The 19,259-nt window shown below is 41.4% G+C and overlaps 2 protein-coding genes across 2 annotated transcripts; both read right to left on the bottom strand.

Annotated features, from left to right (window-relative positions):
• Positions 1–1,863: 1,863 nt before the first annotated feature.
• On the bottom strand, positions 1,864–3,478 carry LOC115808195 (cytidine deaminase-like). Its single transcript, XM_030769485.1, has 4 exons — positions 3,352–3,478; positions 2,572–2,683; positions 2,190–2,247; positions 1,864–1,980 (listed from the first exon to the last, which is right to left on the bottom strand). Exons 1-4 carry the CDS (start codon positions 3,476–3,478, stop codon positions 1,864–1,866), a joined length of 414 nt encoding a protein of 137 aa, XP_030625345.1.
• A 13,100-nt stretch (positions 3,479–16,578) lies between these two features.
• LOC115808223 (cytidine deaminase-like) lies at positions 16,579–18,184 on the bottom strand. Its single transcript, XM_030769528.1, has 4 exons — positions 18,058–18,184; positions 17,277–17,388; positions 16,905–16,962; positions 16,579–16,695 (listed from the first exon to the last, which is right to left on the bottom strand). Exons 1-4 carry the CDS (start codon positions 18,182–18,184, stop codon positions 16,579–16,581), a joined length of 414 nt encoding a protein of 137 aa, XP_030625388.1.
• Between the last annotated feature and the right edge of the window lie 1,075 nt (positions 18,185–19,259).

Genomic DNA, 19,259 nt, shown 5'->3' with positions numbered 1-19,259 from the left:
TTAGTGAGGTGTAGTGGTAAAATACAATCACAGGTATATATTTTGTTAAGTGAATGGAATGTGTGGACATACTTTTCATCTTGTGTTACACTTCTCTCACTCAAACACTTGTTTATCAACCAAGCTCTCAGACACCTGCCCCACAGTTTTAGAGAGCTCTCATTATCTATGGGCACCAAGGTCAAAGGCCCTTGGCTGCACGGGTATATCTGTGTGTGTGAGATCTTGTGGTCTAGTCTTCCACCATCAAGACTCCGTCTGGGTGCCTCTCTGATGACCTCCTCTCTGCTTTTGCTGTATACGCTACCTTTTACTCAATAAAGACAAAAGAGCTACCTTAAGTCATCGTCGTGCCTGTTTATTATTTTCAACACTTTTAAAAACATTGATGCCCGACGGTATATATGTATATGACAATGATTAAATGACAATGTATAGACACACACACACACATATATGTATGTGTGTGTGTGTGTATATATATATATATATATATATATATATATATATATATATATATATATAAATGAACATTGTCATTTAATCATTGTCATTTAATGACCAGAGAAAATAGAATGAGTATTCACAGTACAAATGTGAATAGGAGATGACTTGGTCTAGAGTGCCACTGAAGATCTTTGAACAGCTTTAACTATAATACGAAGGTGTAGCTGTTCTGAGAGTGAGTTTCCTAGAACTTAATTTTGTGACCACAGAAATCTTGGTAATCTTGAACCTTGCTACAGCATTTCAGAAGTCCATTTAAATCTCACATGTTCAGTTGTGAGAATACTATGGTGGTGGACAAAGGTGGTACAAGAACGATTGTTTTAATTTGTTTTTGCTTTATTGGGACTACAGATACTCACTTGTAGAGAACATCTGTGCTCTCATGTTTAATGAATATCTGAGTTAGTTACATAGAGCTTGATGGCTGGTGTTAAACAAGCACATTCAATTTCATGAGATGTATGTGAGTTGTACCCCTGCAGGATCACCATTGTCTTATTTCCCTCATTGTGGAAAGAACACTTCTCCACATTTTGTTGTAAAAAAACAGAAAATTGTCATTTAATGACTAGAGAAAATAGAATCAGTATTCACAGTTCAGATGTGAATAGGTGACTTGGTTTAGAGTGCCACTGAAAATCTTCCAACAACTTTATGTATAACATTAATATGTAACTGTTCTCAGAGTGAGTTTCCCAGACCTTCATTTTGTGACCATGTTAACTGTGTTCTATGATTGCACAGTTCATGTTTTAGGTGTACATGTTTATTTCTTTTTTTCTCTCTTTTTTTTTTCAAATGTGTGCTCGTCATCACAAAATGAACTGTGTGCATTTATATGTTTGGAATGGGTGTGCTTTCAAATAGTAAGAACTGAAGGTGATCCATGGACAGATTCTATTCCCCTCCTTGTAGAAAGAACACTTCTCCATAGACAGGATCCATGGTTTGTCTCAGTTTTTGAAGTTGTTTTGAAAGACTTAACAAATACTTTTAGATTTGAACTTCAGTTTTATTGAAGATGACATATATTGCACATGTTTGTGTTGCAATTAAAATCACATTTTTGCAAACTGTGAAACTCGAAATTGCAGGAAAAGTAAGTATTCCAAAGAGAATCTAAAAGTGTGCTGATTGGACTAGTCATTTTTGGAAATCCAGTAGATTATGCAACTAATTAAAGATATTACACTGTAGTTTATATTCGGTAAATGACAATATTTCAATAGAATCTGACCCAATCCTACTAAGAAACATTAAGTTCTGTTAAGAAGCAAATGATTTTCTTCATTTCACTGGCAACACAGCGTGTGTGAAAACATTTATTTGCTGTGTGGTTGCTAAAGTCTATTCCTAGTTCATTCCCCCTAAATTGTCTGGCCCAAAGGAGAGTGGAAGAAGGTTCTCCACTGTCATCTGTTGATGGTCCCCATTCAGCTTAGTTAGGTAAACCTCCCAGTGCAAACCAAACTGCAAGAGAAAGGTGAGCTAATTTCAGTGGACTAATGATACCCATTTGTATATGGATACATTTAAAAATACAAATATTGTTATTCAAAGACCTGATAAAACAGAATCAGTATTGACAGTTGAAGTGTGAATAGGAGATAACTTGGAGTAGAGTGCTGTTGAAAGTCCTTCATCAGCTTTAGCAATATCAGTAGTGAGATGAAACATACCTCTCTCATAAACTGCCGACAAGCTCCACATGGAGAAATGTGACGATCCACCTGGTCACTGTTAAAATGAGATATTCTAAAAGTTAATGTCTCTCAGGCATTACCAGAAGGAAAGACGTCTTTTGTGTCACATCCTGTCATGTTAGAGGGAGCTATTGCAATTAAAATGGTTTCAATGTGTGAGACAAGTCACTGAGGAAGGCCTCGTTGTGCCATAATGTTAAGGTGTAGATGTTATAAGAGAGAGCTTCCCAGGTCTTCATGTTAACAAACCATTAAAATTGTATCATATATAGCAATCCCTTTCTCTTATTTCTCTGATTTGTGATACCTCTGTGACCATTTTAAATGTAATGGAAGTAAATGGAGTAGCTCTGTATACCTTGCAATAGCAATGGCTTTGAATTGTTTGTACCCATCAGATACAGCCTTTGATATAGCAGTCCTTTCAGCACAGATTGAAAGGCCGTAACTTGCGTTTTCTACATTACACCCTATGGAGATGACACAAAAAGGACAAAAAATAACACAATGTATTTTGAACACTAACAAAAAGAATTTTTCTTAACAACTCTTCTTTAAACATTACAATGGAGGACATTTCTGTCTATCTCTGTTTTTAATTTGTTTTTGGTGTTTGAAAAATAGTTGATAAAACTAATTCAAATAAATAATTAAACTATCAATATACAAACAATGCTTAATTGATTAAACTATACTCCCCTCATAAATCTGTGTAGAAAACAAAATACTCAAAATCTTGCTGGAACTGTTAAATAGATCACTATTAGTATTTAGCGGTTATCACACAGCCCTTTTAGGCCTTTTGAAACCATCATGTCAGCAGAGAGGGCGAGACAGAGAGAGAGAGAGGGAGAGAATGTGTAAAACAGAGACTGAGAGATACACAGGGTGAAAAAAGAGGCGTATTCTGATTGACTCATTCTGATGTCACATTACTCTGTTGACAGCGTATGCCTGACTGGTGGCACGTTCATACATGAAAACTCTGTCTCACTGTTAACATCCTGTCCTGTCAACATCATCAGTTTCTACAGAAACAGGAGCCCTTGTTCCCCTAGCAAGAATGTAAGTTCATCATTCAAATATAACAAGATTTAATATTCTCTTTGACATCAAGAGTTGAAAAATGAAAGATCACCTGTATAAATCTTTCCATCATGAGTTACAACGGCTGCTCCTACTCGAAACTTGCTGTATGGACAGTAGGCAGACTCTTTAGCCAGGTGGGCTCTCTGAATGAGTTCTTGTCTTCCAGTGTCATCCATACCAGCAGTTTGACTCCCTTGGGTCTCAGGACAGTGCTTGTCATCTCAAACTGGAGTGTGTGTATTTATATGGTTGGCTGGGTGTGTTTTCAAATAGCAAGAACTGAAAGTGATGCATGGTATGAACACTGAACCAATGAACAATGTGTGTAAACGGCTTGGGTCAGACACTAAAGCAATACTGCCAGGAAATGAACAAACAAATACTTGGCAGGGTGATTGCTGAAGAAGAGCTAAACTGAACTTCTTTTATGGGGTGAGTAATAAATAGAAACAATTTAATAGGACAACACTCTGTGCACAACATAGTGGCAATACTTGAGTTATTATTTTAAACAGGTTATGAATGTCAAAAAAAACAACACAGCCAAATATGGTATAGTTGTAAACACTCAGCTTTATAGTTTCAGAGAGATATGTTAGTAGGCAAAGAAAAGAGAAGATTGTTCAGTAAGGTCAGCATGGTGATGAAACAGGATGTAGATACAGACTATGGGAAGATAATCCAGAATACAGATTATTTGTCCAACTGATTATTTCTCCAACTTCTTCAAATTTTGCTGATGCGATCTCCCAACTATTTATATTCAAGGCATTTCACTTTACCGACTGTGTTTGGTCACCTGCAGAGGAGAATAACTATCGTTTAGTATTGATTAATCATGACTATGTTTTTCATAAATTCAACTCACCCTGCGAATACACGGTAGGATAGTTAGAAACCTTATGATAACTTTCACTAAAGTTTCACTCCACCGTACACTACAGTATAAACGATTGTATGCATATTGATCTGTTCAGCTGCTCCTACTAACGCTAATGGGTACAGTTCCATCATCAGTTTCTACACACCTGGGAATATATGCCCTTGTTCCCCAGGCATAAACGTACCTTTAACGTTGTTATGGCCCAGCTTTTAGAAGATGAAGGGTGTCCCGAGCACACAATCAAAGTACGTGGGGAAGAAGCCTCCAATAAAAACACCACGGCTGACCGCTTGTTGACAAGTGCACCTGCAGCTCATGGAAAACCCATGGGCTGAAGGATAAAAGCTGGAGTCTTGGGAGAGGAAGGGAAAGTGTGTGCTGTGGCAAGGGTTGGCTAAACATCCCTTCCTTGTTCCCCAGACTCTGCTGAGCTGTGGTCAAGGGATGACTGCCATCACCTAATTGGACCGGAAGAGGGAGAGTGTGAGGGCCAGCTCAGGGTGCAGATCTCTTCCTGGTTCCTCAAGAAGTCAATCTCTTGACCAATAGCGGGAGCGTGTGAACGCCAGCTCAGGGAGGCTGGTTCCTCAGACTGTTCCTGAGCTGCCAGCCCGCGGCCACTAGCTGAGAGGACTAGAAGAGATATACCAACTGACCAGGAGACCTGGGTTTGGTTCCTCACTCTAGCATCCCAAAGTTGGCCCTCTCACCTGCTCCATTCCCAGCCACTCCAGAACCCTGGGTCGTCTCCAGTGCACGCCTGCACAGAGCACCTCCACACCTGCACCACCTGGCACTGGTTACATTGCCCCGGCATCTTTGGCACATGTGTGTTGTCGCTTGTTTTGGGTTTTTTGTGAAATAAAGTACCCCGTTCAGTGCTACAATGGCTACCTGACTTAAATCTACTTTTCACCTCGTGACAAATATTCAAATTCAACATGATTCAATCTTCTTTTTAGATATTTACATTTCAAATGAAAAATATTTAGAACGGGAGCATGATTAAAGATCACCTGTGTAAACTCAATCATAAGTTAAAACTGCTGCACCTGCTTAAAAAGTTTTCTGTATGAACAGTAGGCAAACTCTTCATACAGATGGGCCTTGTGAATCAGGTCTTGTCTTCCAGCATCGTCCATTCCAGCAGTTTGACTCCCTCTGGTCTCAGGGCAGTGCCTTTCATCTCAAGCTAGAATGTTTGCATTTTTGTGGTTGGTTGGGTGTATTTTCAAATAGTAAGAACTGAAAGTGATGCATGGTATGAACACTGAATCAATGCACAATGGGTGTGAACAGCTTGGGTCAGACACTAAAGAAATGCTGCCAGGAAATAAACAAACGAATACGTGGCAGGCTGATTGCTGAAGAATAGCTAAACTGGTGTTACAATTCTGGATTGTCCACTCTTGAACTTAAAATTTTGCTGATGCAATCTGCTGACTATTTATATTCAAAGCATTTCACTTTACTGACTGTGTTTGGTCACCTGCAGAGGAGAATAACTATTGTTTAGTATTGATTAATCATGACTATGTTTTTCATAAATTCAACTCACCCTGCGAATACACGGTAGGATAGTTAGAAACCTTATGATAACTTTCACTAAAGTTTCACTCCACCGTACACTACAGTATAAACGATTGTATGCATATTGATCTGTTCAGCTGCTCCTACTAACGCTAATGGGTACAGTTCCATCATCAGTTTCTACACACCTGGGAATATATGCCCTTGTTCCCCAGGCATAAACGTACCTTTAACGTTGTTATGGCCCAGCTTTTAGAAGATGAAGGGTGTCCCGAGCACACAATCAAAGTACGTGGGGAAGAAGCCTCCAATAAAAACACCACGGCTGACCGCTTGTTGACAAGTGCACCTGCAGCTCATGGAAAACCCATGGGCTGAAGGATAAAAGCTGGAGTCTTGGGAGAGGAAGGGAAAGTGTGTGCTGTGGCAAGGGTTGGCTAAACATCCCTTCCTTGTTCCCCAGACTCTGCTGAGCTGTGGTCAAGGGATGACTGCCATCACCTAATTGGACCGGAAGAGGGAGAGTGTGAGGGCCAGCTCAGGGTGCAGATCTCTTCCTGGTTCCTCAAGAAGTCAATCTCTTGACCAATAGCGGGAGCGTGTGAACGCCAGCTCAGGGAGGCTGGTTCCTCAGACTGTTCCTGAGCTGCCAGCCCGCGGCCACTAGCTGAGAGGACTAGAAGAGATATACCAACTGACCAGGAGACCTGGGTTTGGTTCCTCACTCTAGCATCCCAAAGTTGGCCCTCTCACCTGCTCCATTCCCAGCCACTCCAAAACCCTGGGTCGTCTCCAGTGCACGCCTGCACAGAGCACCTCCACACCTGCACCACCTGGCACTGGTTACATTGCCCCGGCACCTTTGGCACATGTGTGTTGTCGCTTGTTTTGGGTTTTTTGTGAAATAAAGTACCCCGTTCAGTGCTACAATGGCTACCTGACTTAAATCTACTTTTCACCTTCGTGACAAATATTCAAATTCAACATGATTCAATCTTCTTTTTAGATATTTACATTTCAAATGAAAAATATTTAGAACGGGAGCATGATTAAAGATCACCTGTGTAAACTCAATCATAAGTTAAAACTGCTGCACCTGCTTAAAAAGTTTTCTGTATGAACAGTAGGCAAACTCTTCATACAGATGGGCCTTGTGAATCAGGTCTTGTCTTCCAGCATCGTCCATTCCAGCAGTTTGACTCCCTCTGGTCTCAGGGCAGTGCCTTTCATCTCAAGCTAGAATGTTTGCATTTTTGTGGTTGGTTGGGTGTATTTTCAAATAGTAAGAACTGAAAGTGATGCATGGTATGAACACTGAATCAATGCACAATGGGTGTGAACAGCTTGGGTCAGACACTAAAGAAATGCTGCCAGGAAATAAACAAACGAATACGTGGCAGGCTGATTGCTGAAGAATAGCTAAACTGGTGTTACAATTCTGGATTGTCCACTCTTGAACTTAAAATTTTGCTGATGCAGTCTGCCGACTATTTATATTCAAAGCATTTCACTTTACTGACTGTGTTTGGTCACCTGCAGAGGAGAATAACTATTGTTTAGTATTGATTAATCATGACTATGTTTTTCATAAATTCAACTCACCCTGCGAATACACGGTAGGATAGTTAGAAACCTTATGATAACTTTCACTAAAGTTTCACTCCACCGTACACTACAGTATAAACGATTGTATGCATATTGATCTGTTCAGCTGCTCCTACTAACGCTAATGGGTACAGTTCCATCATCAGTTTCTACACACCTGGGAATATATGCCCTTGTTCCCCAGGCATAAACGTACCTTTAACGTTGTTATGGCCCAGCTTTTAGAAGATGAAGGGTGTCCCGAGCACACAATCAAAGTACGTGGGGAAGAAGCCTCCAATAAAAACACCACGGCTGACCGCTTGTTGACAAGTGCACCTGCAGCTCATGGAAAACCCATGGGCTGAAGGATAAAAGCTGGAGTCTTGGGAGAGGAAGGGAAAGTGTGTGCTGTGGCAAGGGTTGGCTAAACATCCCTTCCTTGTTCCCCAGACTCTGCTGAGCTGTGGTCAAGGGATGACTGCCATCACCTAATTGGACCGGAAGAGGGAGAGTGTGAGGGCCAGCTCAGGGTGCAGATCTCTTCCTGGTTCCTCAAGAAGTCAATCTCTTGACCAATAGCGGGAGCGTGTGAACGCCAGCTCAGGGAGGCTGGTTCCTCAGACTGTTCCTGAGCTGCCAGCCCGCGGCCACTAGCTGAGAGGACTAGAAGAGATATACCAACTGACCAGGAGACCTGAGTTTGGTTCCTCACTCTAGCATCCCAAAGTTGGCCCTCTCACCTGCTCCATTCCCAGCCACTCCAGAACCCTGGGTCGTCTCCAGTGCACGCCTGCACAGAGCACCTCCACACCTGCACCACCTGGCACTGGTTACATTGCCCCGGCACCTTTGGCACATGTGTGTTGTCGCTTGTTTTGGGTTTTTTGTGAAATAAAGTACCCCGTTCAGTGCTACAATGGCTACCTGACTTAAATCTACTTTTCACCTCGTGACAAATATTCAAATTCAACATGATTCAATCTTCTTTTTAGATATTTACATTTCAAATGAAAAATATTTAGAACGGGAGCATGATTAAAGATCACCTGTGTAAACTCAATCATAAGTTAAAACTGCTGCACCTGCTTAAAAAGTTTTCTGTATGAACAGTAGGCAAACTCTTCATACAGATGGGCCTTGTGAATCAGGTCTTGTCTTCCAGCATCGTCCATTCCAGCAGTTTGACTCCCTCTGGTCTCAGGGCAGTGCCTTTCATCTCAAGCTAGAATGTTTGCATTTTTGTGGTTGGTTGGGTGTATTTTCAAATAGTAAGAACTGAAAGTGATGCATGGTATGAACACTGAATCAATGCACAATGGGTGTGAACAGCTTGGGTCAGACACTAAAGAAATGCTGCCAGGAAATAAACAAACGAATACGTGGCAGGCTGATTGCTGAAGAATAGCTAAACTGGTGTTACAATTCTGGATTGTCCACTCTTGAACTTAAAATTTTGCTGATGCAGTCTGCCGACTATTTATATTCAAAGCATTTCACTTTACTGACTGTGTTTGGTCACCTGCAGAGGAGAATAACTATTGTTTAGTATTGATTAATCATGACTATGTTTTTCATAAATTCAACTCACCCTGCGAATACACGGTAGGATAGTTAGAAACCTTATGATAACTTTCACTAAAGTTTCACTCCACCGTACACTACAGTATAAACGATTGTATGCATATTGATCTGTTCAGCTGCTCCTACTAACGCTAATGGGTACAGTTCCATCATCAGTTTCTACACACCTGGGAATATATGCCCTTGTTCCCCAGGCATAAACGTACCTTTAACGTTGTTATGGCCCAGCTTTTAGAAGATGAAGGGTGTCCCGAGCACACAATCAAAGTACGTGGGGAAGAAGCCTCCAATAAAAACACCACGGCTGACCGCTTGTTGACAAGTGCACCTGCAGCTCATGGAAAACCCATGGGCTGAAGGATAAAAGCTGGAGTCTTGGGAGAGGAAGGGAAAGTGTGTGCTGTGGCAAGGGTTGGCTAAACATCCCTTCCTTGTTCCCCAGACTCTGCTGAGCTGTGGTCAAGGGATGACTGCCATCACCTAATTGGACCGGAAGAGGGAGAGTGTGAGGGCCAGCTCAGGGTGCAGATCTCTTCCTGGTTCCTCAAGAAGTCAATCTCTTGACCAATAGCGGGAGCGTGTGAACGCCAGCTCAGGGAGGCTGGTTCCTCAGACTGTTCCTGAGCTGCCAGCCCGCGGCCACTAGCTGAGAGGACTAGAAGAGATATACCAACTGACCAGGAGACCTGAGTTTGGTTCCTCACTCTAGCATCCCAAAGTTGGCCCTCTCACCTGCTCCATTCCCAGCCACTCCAGAACCCTGGGTCGTCTCCAGTGCACGCCTGCACAGAGCACCTCCACACCTGCACCACCTGGCACTGGTTACATTGCCCCGGCACCTTTGGCACATGTGTGTTGTCGCTTGTTTTGGGTTTTTTGTGAAATAAAGTACCCCGTTCAGTGCTACAATGGCTACCTGACTTAAATCTACTTTTCACCTCGTGACAAATATTCAAATTCAACATGATTCAATCTTCTTTTTAGATATTTACATTTCAAATGAAAAATATTTAGAACGGGAGCATGATTAAAGATCACCTGTGTAAACTCAATCATAAGTTAAAACTGCTGCACCTGCTTAAAAAGTTTTCTGTATGAACAGTAGGCAAACTCTTCATACAGATGGGCCTTGTGAATCAGGTCTTGTCTTCCAGCATCGTCCATTCCAGCAGTTTGACTCCCTCTGGTCTCAGGGCAGTGCCTTTCATCTCAAGCTAGAATGTTTGCATTTTTGTGGTTGGTTGGGTGTATTTTCAAATAGTAAGAACTGAAAGTGATGCATGGTATGAACACTGAATCAATGCACAATGGGTGTGAACAGCTTGGGTCAGACACTAAAGAAATGCTGCCAGGAAATAAACAAACGAATACGTGGCAGGCTGATTGCTGAAGAATAGCTAAACTGGTGTTACAATTCTGGATTGTCCACTCTTGAACTTAAAATTTTGCTGATGCAGTCTGCTGACTATTTATATTCAAAGCATTTCACTTTACTGACTGTGTTTGGTCACCTGCAGAGGAGAATAACTATTGTTTAGTATTGATTAATCATGACTATGTTTTTCATAAATTCAACTCACCCTGCGAATACACGGTAGGATAGTTAGAAACCTTATGATAACTTTCACTAAAGTTTCACTCCACCGTACACTACAGTATAAACGATTGTATGCATATTGATCTGTTCAGCTGCTCCTACTAACGCTAATGGGTACAGTTCCATCATCAGTTTCTACACACCTGGGAATATATGCCCTTGTTCCCCAGGCATAAACGTACCTTTAACGTTGTTATGGCCCAGCTTTTAGAAGATGAAGGGTGTCCCGAGCACACAATCAAAGTACGTGGGGAAGAAGCCTCCAATAAAAACACCACGGCTGACCGCTTGTTGACAAGTGCACCTGCAGCTCATGGAAAACCCATGGGCTGAAGGATAAAAGCTGGAGTCTTGGGAGAGGAAGGGAAAGTGTGTGCTGTGGCAAGGGTTGGCTAAACATCCCTTCCTTGTTCCCCAGACTCTGCTGAGCTGTGGTCAAGGGATGACTGCCATCACCTAATTGGACCGGAAGAGGGAGAGTGTGAGGGCCAGCTCAGGGTGCAGATCTCTTCCTGGTTCCTCAAGAAGTCAATCTCTTGACCAATAGCGGGAGCGTGTGAACGCCAGCTCAGGGAGGCTGGTTCCTCAGACTGTTCCTGAGCTGCCAGCCCGCGGCCACTAGCTGAGAGGACTAGAAGAGATATACCAACTGACCAGGAGACCTGGGTTTGGTTCCTCACTCTAGCATCCCAAAGTTGGCCCTCTCACCTGCTCCATTCCCAGCCACTCCAAAACCCTGGGTCGTCTCCAGTGCACGCCTGCACAGAGCACCTCCACACCTGCACCACCTGGCACTGGTTACATTGCCCCGGCACCTTTGGCACATGTGTGTTGTCGCTTGTTTTGGGTTTTTTGTGAAATAAAGTACCCCGTTCAGTGCTACAATGGCTACCTGACTTAAATCTACTTTTCACTTCGTGACAAATATTCAAATTCAACATGATTCAATCTTCTTTTTAGATATTTACATTTCAAATGAAAAATATTTAGAACGGGAGCATGATTAAAGATCACCTGTGTAAACTCAATCATAAGTTAAAACTGCTGCACCTGCTTAAAAAGTTTTCTGTATGAACAGTAGGCAAACTCTTCATACAGATGGGCCTTGTGAATCAGGTCTTGTCTTCCAGCATCGTCCATTCCAGCAGTTTGACTCCCTCTGGTCTCAGGGCAGTGCCTTTCATCTCAAGCTAGAATGTTTGCATTTTTGTGGTTGGTTGGGTGTATTTTCAAATAGTAAGAACTGAAAGTGATGCATGGTATGAACACTGAATCAATGCACAATGGGTGTGAACAGCTTGGGTCAGACACTAAAGAAATGCTGCCAGGAAATAAACAAACGAATACGTGGCAGGCTGATTGCTGAAGAATAGCTAAACTGGTGTTACAATTCTGGATTGTCCACTCTTGAACTTAAAATTTTGCTGATGCAGTCTGCTGACTATTTATATTCAAAGCATTTCACTTTACTGACTGTGTTTGGTCACCTGCAGAGGAGAATAACTATTGTTTAGTATTGATTAATCATGACTATGTTTTTCATAAATTCAACTCACCCTGCGAATACACGGTAGGATAGTTAGAAACCTTATGATAACTTTCACTAAAGTTTCACTCCACCGTACACTACAGTATAAACGATTGTATGCATATTGATCTGTTCAGCTGCTCCTACTAACGCTAATGGGTACAGTTCCATCATCAGTTTCTACACACCTGGGAATATATGCCCTTGTTCCCCAGGCATAAACGTACCTTTAACGTTGTTATGGCCCAGCTTTTAGAAGATGAAGGGTGTCCCGAGCACACAATCAAAGTACGTGGGGAAGAAGCCTCCAATAAAAACACCACGGCTGACCGCTTGTTGACAAGTGCACCTGCAGCTCATGGAAAACCCATGGGCTGAAGGATAAAAGCTGGAGTCTTGGGAGAGGAAGGGAAAGTGTGTGCTGTGGCAAGGGTTGGCTAAACATCCCTTCCTTGTTCCCCAGACTCTGCTGAGCTGTGGTCAAGGGATGACTGCCATCACCTAATTGGACCGGAAGAGGGAGAGTGTGAGGGCCAGCTCAGGGTGCAGATCTCTTCCTGGTTCCTCAAGAAGTCAATCTCTTGACCAATAGCGGGAGCGTGTGAACGCCAGCTCAGGGAGGCTGGTTCCTCAGACTGTTCCTGAGCTGCCAGCCCGCGGCCACTAGCTGAGAGGACTAGAAGAGATATACCAACTGACCAGGAGACCTGAGTTTGGTTCCTCACTCTAGCATCCCAAAGTTGGCCCTCTCACCTGCTCCATTCCCAGCCACTCCAGAACCCTGGGTCGTCTCCAGTGCACGCCTGCACAGAGCACCTCCACACCTGCACCACCTGGCACTGGTTACATTGCCCCGGCACCTTTGGCACATGTGTGTTGTCGCTTGTTTTGGGTTTTTTGTGAAATAAAGTACCCCGTTCAGTGCTACAATGGCTACCTGACTTAAATCTACTTTTCACCTCGTGACAAATATTCAAATTCAACATGATTCAATCTTCTTTTTAGATATTTACATTTCAAATGAAAAATATTTAGAACGGGAGCATGATTAAAGATCACCTGTGTAAACTCAATCATAAGTTAAAACTGCTGCACCTGCTTAAAAAGTTTTCTGTATGAACAGTAGGCAAACTCTTCATACAGATGGGCCTTGTGAATCAGGTCTTGTCTTCCAGCATCGTCCATTCCAGCAGTTTGACTCCCTCTGGTCTCAGGGCAGTGCCTTTCATCTCAAGCTAGAATGTTTGCATTTTTGTGGTTGGTTGGGTGTATTTTCAAATAGTAAGAACTGAAAGTGATGCATGGTATGAACACTGAATCAATGCACAATGGGTGTGAACAGCTTGGGTCAGACACTAAAGAAATGCTGCCAGGAAATAAACAAACGAATACGTGGCAGGCTGATTGCTGAAGAATAGCTAAACTGGTGTTACAATTCTGGATTGTCCACTCTTGAACTTAAAATTTTGCTGATGCAGTCTGCTGACTATTTATATTCAAAGCATTTCACTTTACTGACTGTGTTTGGTCACCTGCAGAGGAGAATAACTATTGTTTAGTATTGATTAATCATGACTATGTTTTTCATAAATTCAACTCACCCTGCGAATACACGGTAGGATAGTTAGAAACCTTATGATAACTTTCACTAAAGTTTCACTCCACCGTACACTACAGTATAAACGATTGTATGCATATTGATCTGTTCAGCTGCTCCTACTAACGCTAATGGGTACAGTTCCATCATCAGTTTCTACACACCTGGGAATATATGCCCTTGTTCCCCAGGCATAAACGTACCTTTAACGTTGTTATGGCCCAGCTTTTAGAAGATGAAGGGTGTCCCGAGCACACAATCAAAGTACGTGGGGAAGAAGCCTCCAATAAAAACACCACGGCTGACCGCTTGTTGACAAGTGCACCTGCAGCTCATGGAAAACCCATGGGCTGAAGGATAAAAGCTGGAGTCTTGGGAGAGGAAGGGAAAGTGTGTGCTGTGGCAAGGGTTGGCTAAACATCCCTTCCTTGTTCCCCAGACTCTGCTGAGCTGTGGTCAAGGGATGACTGCCATCACCTAATTGGACCGGAAGAGGGAGAGTGTGAGGGCCAGCTCAGGGTGCAGATCTCTTCCTGGTTCCTCAAGAAGTCAATCTCTTGACCAATAGCGGGAGCGTGTGAACGCCAGCTCAGGGAGGCTGGTTCCTCAGACTGTTCCTGAGCTGCCAGCCCGCGGCCACTAGCTGAGAGGACTAGAAGAGATATACCAACTGACCAGGAGACCTGAGTTTGGTTCCTCACTCTAGCATCCCAAAGTTGGCCCTCTCACCTGCTCCATTCCCAGCCACTCCAAAACCCTGGGTCGTCTCCAGTGCACGCCTGCACAGAGCACCCCCACACCTGCGCCACCTGGCACTGGTTACATTGCCCCGGCACCTTTGGCACATGTGTGTTGTCGCTTGTTTTGGGTTTTTTGTGAAATAAAGTACCCCGTTCAGTGCTACAATGGCTACCTGACTTAAATCTACTTACCGTTTCAGCTACAATGGCTACCTGACTTAAATCTACTTACCGTTTCAGCTACAATGGCTACCTGACTTAAATCTACGTACCGTTTCATCTCTAATGTGTGTGTGTGTGTGTGTATATATATATATATAAGTATTGTGGGGCCTAGCTGAATACTTTGACTGTCACCAGACCTCTTTGGTCTCTTAGTGAGGTGTAGTGGTAAAATACAATCACAGGTATATATTTTGTTAAGTGAATGGAATGTGTGGACATACTTTTCATCTTGTGTTACACTTCTCTCACTCAAACACTGGTTTATCAACCAAGCTCTCACACACCCGCCCCACAGTTTTAGAAAGCTCTCATTATCTATGGGCACCAAGGTCAAAGGCCCTTGGCTGCATGGGTATATCTGTGTGTGTGAGATCTTGTGGTCTAGTCTTCCACCATCAAGACTGCATCTGGGTGCCTCTCTGATGACCTCCTCTCTGCTTTTGCTGTATACGCTACCTTTTACTCAATAAAGACAAAAGAGCTACCTTAAGTCATCGTCGTGCCTGTTTATTATTTTCAACACTTTTAAAAACATTGATGCCCGACGGTATATATGTATATGACAATGATTAAATGACAATGTATAGACACACACACACATATATATGTATGTGTGTGTGTATCTATATATATATATATATATATATATATATATATATATATATATATATATATAAATGAACATTGTCATTTAATCATTGTCATTTAATAACCAGAGAAAATAGAATGAGTATTCACAGTACAAATGTGAATAGGAGATGACTTGGTCTAGAGTGCCACTGAAGATCTTTGAACAGCTTTAACTATAATACGAAGGTGTAGCTGTTCTGAGAGTGAGTTTCCTAGAACTTAATTTTGTGACCACAGTAATCTTGGTAATCTTGAACCTTGCTACAGCATTTCAGAAGTCCATTTAAATCTCACATGTTCAGTTGTGAGAATACTATGGTGGTGGACAAAGGTGGTACAAGAACGATTGTTTTAATTTGTTTTTGCTTTATTGGGACTACAGATACTCACTTGTAGAGAACATCTGTGCTCTCATGTTTAATGAATATCTGAGTTAGTTACACAGAGCTTGATGGCTGGTGTTAAACAAGCACATTCAATTTCATGAGATGTATGTGAGTTGTACCCCTGCAGGATCACCATTGTCTTATTTCCCTCATTGTGGAAAGAACACTTCTCCACATTTTGTTGTAAAAAAAACAGAAAATTATCATTTAATGACTAGAGAAAATAGAATCAGTATTCACAGTTCAGATGTGAATAGGTGACTTGGTTTAGAGTGCCACTGAAAATCTTCCAACAACTTTATGTATAACATTAATATGTAACTGTTCTCAGAGTGAGTTTCCCAGACCTTCATTTTGTGACCATGTTAACTGTGTTCTATGATTGCACAGTTCATGTTTTAGGTGTACATGTTTATTTCTTTTTCTCTCTCTTTTTTTTTTCAAATGTGTGCTCGTCATCACAAAATGAACTGTGTGTATTTATTTGTTTGGAATGGGTGTGCTTTCAAATAGTAAGAACTGACCATGGACAGATCTTATTTCCCTCCTTGTAGAAAGAACACTTCTCCATAGACAGGATCCATGGGTTGTCTCAGTTTTTGAAGTTGTTTTGAAAGACTTAACAAATACTTTTAGATTTGAACTTCAGTTTTATTGAAGATGACATATATTGCATATGTTTGTGTTGCAATTAAAATCACATTTTTGCAAACTGTGAAACTCGAAATTGCAGGAAAAGTAAGTATTCCAAAGAGAATCTAAAAGTGTGCTGATTGGACTAGTCATTTTTGGAAATCCAGTAGATTATGCAACTAATTACAGATATTACACTGTAGTTTATATTCAGAAAATGACAATATTTCAATATAATCTGACCCAATCCTACTAAGAAACATTAAGTTCTGTTAAGAAGCAAATGATTTTCTTCATTTCACTGGCAACACAGCGTGTGTGAAAACATTTATTTGCTGTGTGGTTGCTAAAGTCTATTCCTAGTTCATTCCCCCTAAATTGTCTGGCTCAAAGGAGAGTGGAAGAAGGTTCTCCACTGTCATCTGTTGATGGTCCCCATTCAGCTTAGTTAGGTAAACCTCCCAGTGCAAACCAAACTGCAAGAGAAAGGTGAGCTAATTTCAGTGGACTAATGATACCCATTTGTATATGGATACATTTAAAAATACGAATATTGTTATTCAAAGACCTGATAAAACAGAATCAGTATTTACAGTTGAAGTGTGAATAGGAGATAACTTGGAGTAGAGTGCTGTTGGAAGTCCTTCATCAACTTTAGCAATATCAGTAGTGAGATGAAACATACCTCTCTCATAAACTGCCGACAAGCTCCACATGGAGAAATGTGACAATCCTTCAGGTCACTGTTAAAATGAGATATTCTAAAAGTTAATGTCTCCCAGAAGGAAAGACGTCTTTTGTGTCACATCCTGTCATGTTAGAGGGAGCTATTGCAATGAAAATGATTTCAATGTGTGAGACAAGTCACTGAGGAAGGACTCGTTGTGCCATAATGTTAAGGTGTAGATGTTATAAGAGAGAGCTTCCCAGGTCTTCATGTTAACAAACCATTAAAACTGTATCATATATAGCAATCCCTTTCTCTTATTTCTCTGATTTGTGATACCTCTGTGACCATTTTAAATGTAATGGAAGTAAATGGAGTAGCTCTGTATACCTTGCAATAGCAATGGCTTTGAATTGTTTGTACCCATCAGATACAGCCTTTGATATAGCAGTCCTTTCAGCACAGATTGAAAGGCCGTAACTTGCGTTTTCTACATTACACCCTATGGAGATGACACAAAAAGGACAAAAAATAACACAATGTATTTTGAACACTAACAAAAAGAATTTTTCTTAACAACTCTTCTTTAAACATTACAATGGAGGACATTTCTGTCTATCTCTGTTTTTAATTTGTTTTTGGTGTTTGAAAAATAGTTGATAAAACTAATTCAAATAAATAATTAAACTATCAATATACAAACAATGCTTAATTGATTAAACTATACTCCCCTCATAAATCTGTGTAGAAAACAAAATACTCAAAATCTTGCTGGAACTGTTAAATAGATCACTATTAGTATTTTAGCGGTTATCACACAGCCCTTTTAGGCCTTTTGAAACCATCATGTCAGCAGAGAGGGCGAGACAGAGAGAGAGAGAGGGAGAGAATGTGTAAAACAGAGACTGAGAGATACACAGGGTGAAAAAAGAGGCGTATTCTGATTGACTCATTCTGATGTCACATTACTCTGTTGACAGCGTATGCCTGACTGGTGGCACGTTCATACATGAAAACTCTGTCTCACTGTTAACATCCTGTCCTGTCAACATCATCAGTTTCTACAGAAACAGGAGCCCTTGTTCCCCTAGCAAGAATGTAAGTTCATCATTCAAATATAACAAGATTTAATATTCTCTTTGACATCAAGAGTTGAAAAATGAAAGATCACCTGTATAAATCTTTCCATCATGAGTTACAACGGCTGCTCCTACTCGAAACTTGCTGTATGGACAGTAGGCAGACTCTTTAGCCAGGTGGGCTCTCCGAATGAGTTCTTGTCTTCCAGTGTCATCCATACCAGCAGTTTGACTCCCTTGGGTCTCAGGACAGTGCTTGTCATCTCAAACTGGAGTGTGTGTATTTATATGGTTGGCTGGGTGTGTTTTCAAATAGCAAGAACTGAAAGTGATGCATGGTATGAACACTGAACCAATGAACAATGTGTGTAAACGGCTTGGGTCAGACACTAAAGCAATACTGCCAGGAAATGAACAAACAAATACGTGGCAGGGTGATTGCTGAAGAAGAGCTAAACTGAACTTCTTTTATGGGGTGAGTAATAAATAGAAACAATTTAATAGGACAACACTCTGTGCACAACATAGTGGCAATACTTGAGTTATTATTTTAAACAGGTTATGAATGTCAAAAAAAACAACACAGCCAAATATGGTATAGTTGTAAACACTCAGCTTAATAGTTTCAGAGAGATATGTCAGTAGGCAAAGAAAAGAGAAGATTGTTCAGTAAGGTCAGCATGGTGATGAAACAGGATGTAGATACAGACTATGGGAAGATAATCCAGAATACAGATTATTTGTCCAACTGATTATTTCTCCAACTTCTTCAAATTTTGCTGATGCAATCTCCTGACTATTTGCATTCAAGGCATTTCACTTTACTGACTGTGTTTGGTCACCTGCAGAAGGGAATAACTGTTGTTTAGTATTGATTAATCATGGCTATGTTTTTCATAAATTCAACTCACCCTGTGAATACACAGTAGGATAGTTAGAAACCTTATGATAACTTTCACTAAAGTTTCACTCAACCGTACACAACAGTATAAACCAGGGGTGTCAAACGTACGCCCCGCAGGCCAGAACCGGCCCGCCAGAGGGTCCAATCCGGCCCGTGAGATGAAATTTGCCAGATGTTAGAATTTATGACATTAACTGCAATATATTTATTTGACCACTGGGGGCGCACTGTTTCAGTAAGAGTACCGGATACAACACAACATTCTTTTGCTGCCATCTGACCCAAAGCCCCAAAATGTCTTTGTCAAAAAGAGGAAAAGTGGACATAGAATGTAGAATATTTCAAGAAAAATGGACCAGCTACTATTTATTCACACAGGTCAGTGGGAAA

The sequence above is a fragment of the Chanos chanos genome, chromosome 3 (assembly GCF_902362185.1).
Source record: "Chanos chanos chromosome 3, fChaCha1.1, whole genome shotgun sequence".
NCBI classification, from domain to species: domain Eukaryota; kingdom Metazoa; phylum Chordata; class Actinopteri; order Gonorynchiformes; family Chanidae; genus Chanos; species Chanos chanos.
Note: the sequence above shows the minus strand (reverse complement) of the source record. Positions and strands in the feature narration are given on the sequence as shown.

Coding starts and splice junctions, on each gene's coding strand:
- LOC115808195 (XM_030769485.1), bottom strand. CDS start 3,478: ATGGATGACACTGGAAGACAAGAACTCATTCAGAGAGCCCACCTGGCT. Junction 2,248..2,571: donor AAAGCCATTGCTATTGCAAG/GTATACAGAGCT, acceptor TCATTTTAACAG/TGACCAGGTGGATCGTCACA. Junction 1,981..2,189: donor GTCGGCAGTTTATGAGAGAG/GTATGTTTCATC, acceptor TTTCTCTTGCAG/TTTGGTTTGCACTGGGAGGT.
- LOC115808223 (XM_030769528.1), bottom strand. CDS start 18,184: ATGGATGACACTGGAAGACAAGAACTCATTCGGAGAGCCCACCTGGCT. Junction 17,389..18,057: donor TGATGGAAAGATTTATACAG/GTGATCTTTCAT, acceptor TCATCTCCATAG/GGTGTAATGTAGAAAACGCA. Junction 16,963..17,276: donor AAAGCCATTGCTATTGCAAG/GTATACAGAGCT, acceptor TCATTTTAACAG/TGACCTGAAGGATTGTCACA.